At 38.6% G+C, this 1888-nt stretch overlaps 1 protein-coding gene across 4 annotated transcripts in view; it reads right to left on the minus strand.

Annotated features, from left to right (window-relative positions):
- LOC106875580 (AN1-type zinc finger protein 1) overlaps positions 1-1888 on the minus strand; it is a 16919-nt gene that overhangs the window by 13612 nt on the left and 1419 nt on the right. For all 4 annotated transcript variants that reach the window (XM_014923793.2, XM_014923794.2, XM_014923790.2 and 1 more), the window contains exon 3: positions 473-515. In XM_014923793.2, the coding sequence (XP_014779279.2) occupies positions 473-515 (43 nt within the window). The remainder of the gene's footprint in view (positions 1-472; positions 516-1888) is intronic.

Consider the following 1888-nt stretch of genomic DNA (forward strand, 5'->3'; position numbering starts at 1 on the left):
AAAAAAAAAAAAAAAAAAAAAAAAAAATTCTGCCTCAACAAATTCTGTTCGACCCATCCAAGGATGGAAAAGTTGGTGCTTTTTGGTTATCTCACCGCCATTAAAAAATTTGGTTATTTCCTCCAACTGAAAAAAATTGTTTAACTTTCAATAAAACAAAAAATTAAAAAAAGAAAAATTAATAAAAGTGAAAAGATTAAAGATCTTATTGAATCTGGTAATATTTTTATAACAAATCCTACCATTCCTATTGAGGAGGTCAAAGGTCAACAATGTGTTGAAGTATTGAATCAAAAGGATCTAACTCTTTTAATTCTTTCTCTTGTCACCACATTAACTCGATTTCTAAGTGGGGAGATAACCCAATTTTTTAATGGCACTTTTCTAATGGGGGTGAGATAACCAAAAAGTACTGAAAAGTTGATGTTGAAACGATGAAGGCAATATCCAAAAAAAGGGAGTTGTTACTTACCAGTAAACCTTAGAACAATAGGAGCACTCAAATGGCAGGAAGTCTGAGAGAGAGAGGCGAAAAAAAATCATTTTTGAGAGAGATACTTTCTAGAACAGACACAGAAGTATGTTGCAGGCTTCTGCCTGGCCAGCCCCGTCCAACCCATGCCAGCATGAAAGGAAGACGTTAAAACGATGATGAAGGTGAATAGGATACCCTTCCTGTCTCTCATTCTCTCGCTACAAAGCAAGACATTTCCCTATGACCAGGCATGTTTTCGTGGCAGATTGCATACGAATGACAACACTTGTACTCATGCATATCACGACGGTGGTTTACAAGCTTGCTTCCAAACGATGTGGTCTTGGGTTCAGTCCCACTGTGTGGTACTTAGTGCGAATGTCTTCTATTATAAGCTCTAAACCAACCAAAGCCTTGTGAGTATTTATGTGCCTGAAACTTAGCACTTCAGCAAAAGTGATTGACAACGTAAGTATTAGGCATAAAAGAATTAGTTGATTCATTTAACTAAAATTCTTCAAAGCAGTGCCACAGCATGGCCACTTAGTTTCTGGGCACGTAAGCATACGAACACTTGTTGTTAAGCAGTGGTAGGAGACAAGCAAAAAATTTCTGAAAATTCCAAAATATGAAATAGTTATGAGAGGTTAAATGAGGGCTAGATGCAGAATTCGGCGAAGGTAAAAAATACGCACACCAAGTGGTTAGGGTCAGAGTTTTCGTCCAGAATTCTACCCATTGTCAGTGACAAACAAACGAGGGGGAGAGGGTCGTGAGATGTGCTATAAATAAGAGCTAAATAGCCCTTAGCCCATAAAGCGCTGGGATTTGCACTTACACAACATGGACTGTTGAGCACATTTTATGAAAATGAGACTACCATGCACACATAAGAAACAAAAAAAAATCGTTAAAATATCTTCTTAGTACATAATGGTGGCAAGTTTTACATCAACTGAAAAGTCATTAGTTGAACTATTAGTCCTCTTGCATTTTGGTGGGTATCGGAGCGTCTGAGTGACATCAGACCCTAACAAACGCCCATAAATTAAGTGCATCTATCAGGGCCACAATCGTGGTCTGTCGACCTGTGCCTGACGGCCACAATCGTGGCCCGTCGCGGTTAATGTGTTAAATTACACACAGAATTTGGTAAATTTTTCAGATTAACACCCGCACGATCTTCACTAGGGGGTTAGGGTTAGGGTTTTAGGGTTTGGGTTAGGGAATTCCGTCCCTAACCGTAACCCTAAAACCCTAGTGAAGATCGTGCGGGTGTTAATCTGAAAAATTACCAGACTATCTTCTTGCTTTTGCATAATCGTATGAATTCCTGTGTGCAGAACACAAATTCGCTAAAGTTTTCTGAAAATTCCAAAAAAAGTTATGAGGGGTTCTAGGAAGAGCTTACAA

The sequence above is a fragment of the Octopus bimaculoides genome, chromosome 20, assembly GCF_001194135.2.
Source record: "Octopus bimaculoides isolate UCB-OBI-ISO-001 chromosome 20, ASM119413v2, whole genome shotgun sequence".
Classification (NCBI taxonomy): Eukaryota; Metazoa; Mollusca; class Cephalopoda; order Octopoda; family Octopodidae; genus Octopus; species Octopus bimaculoides.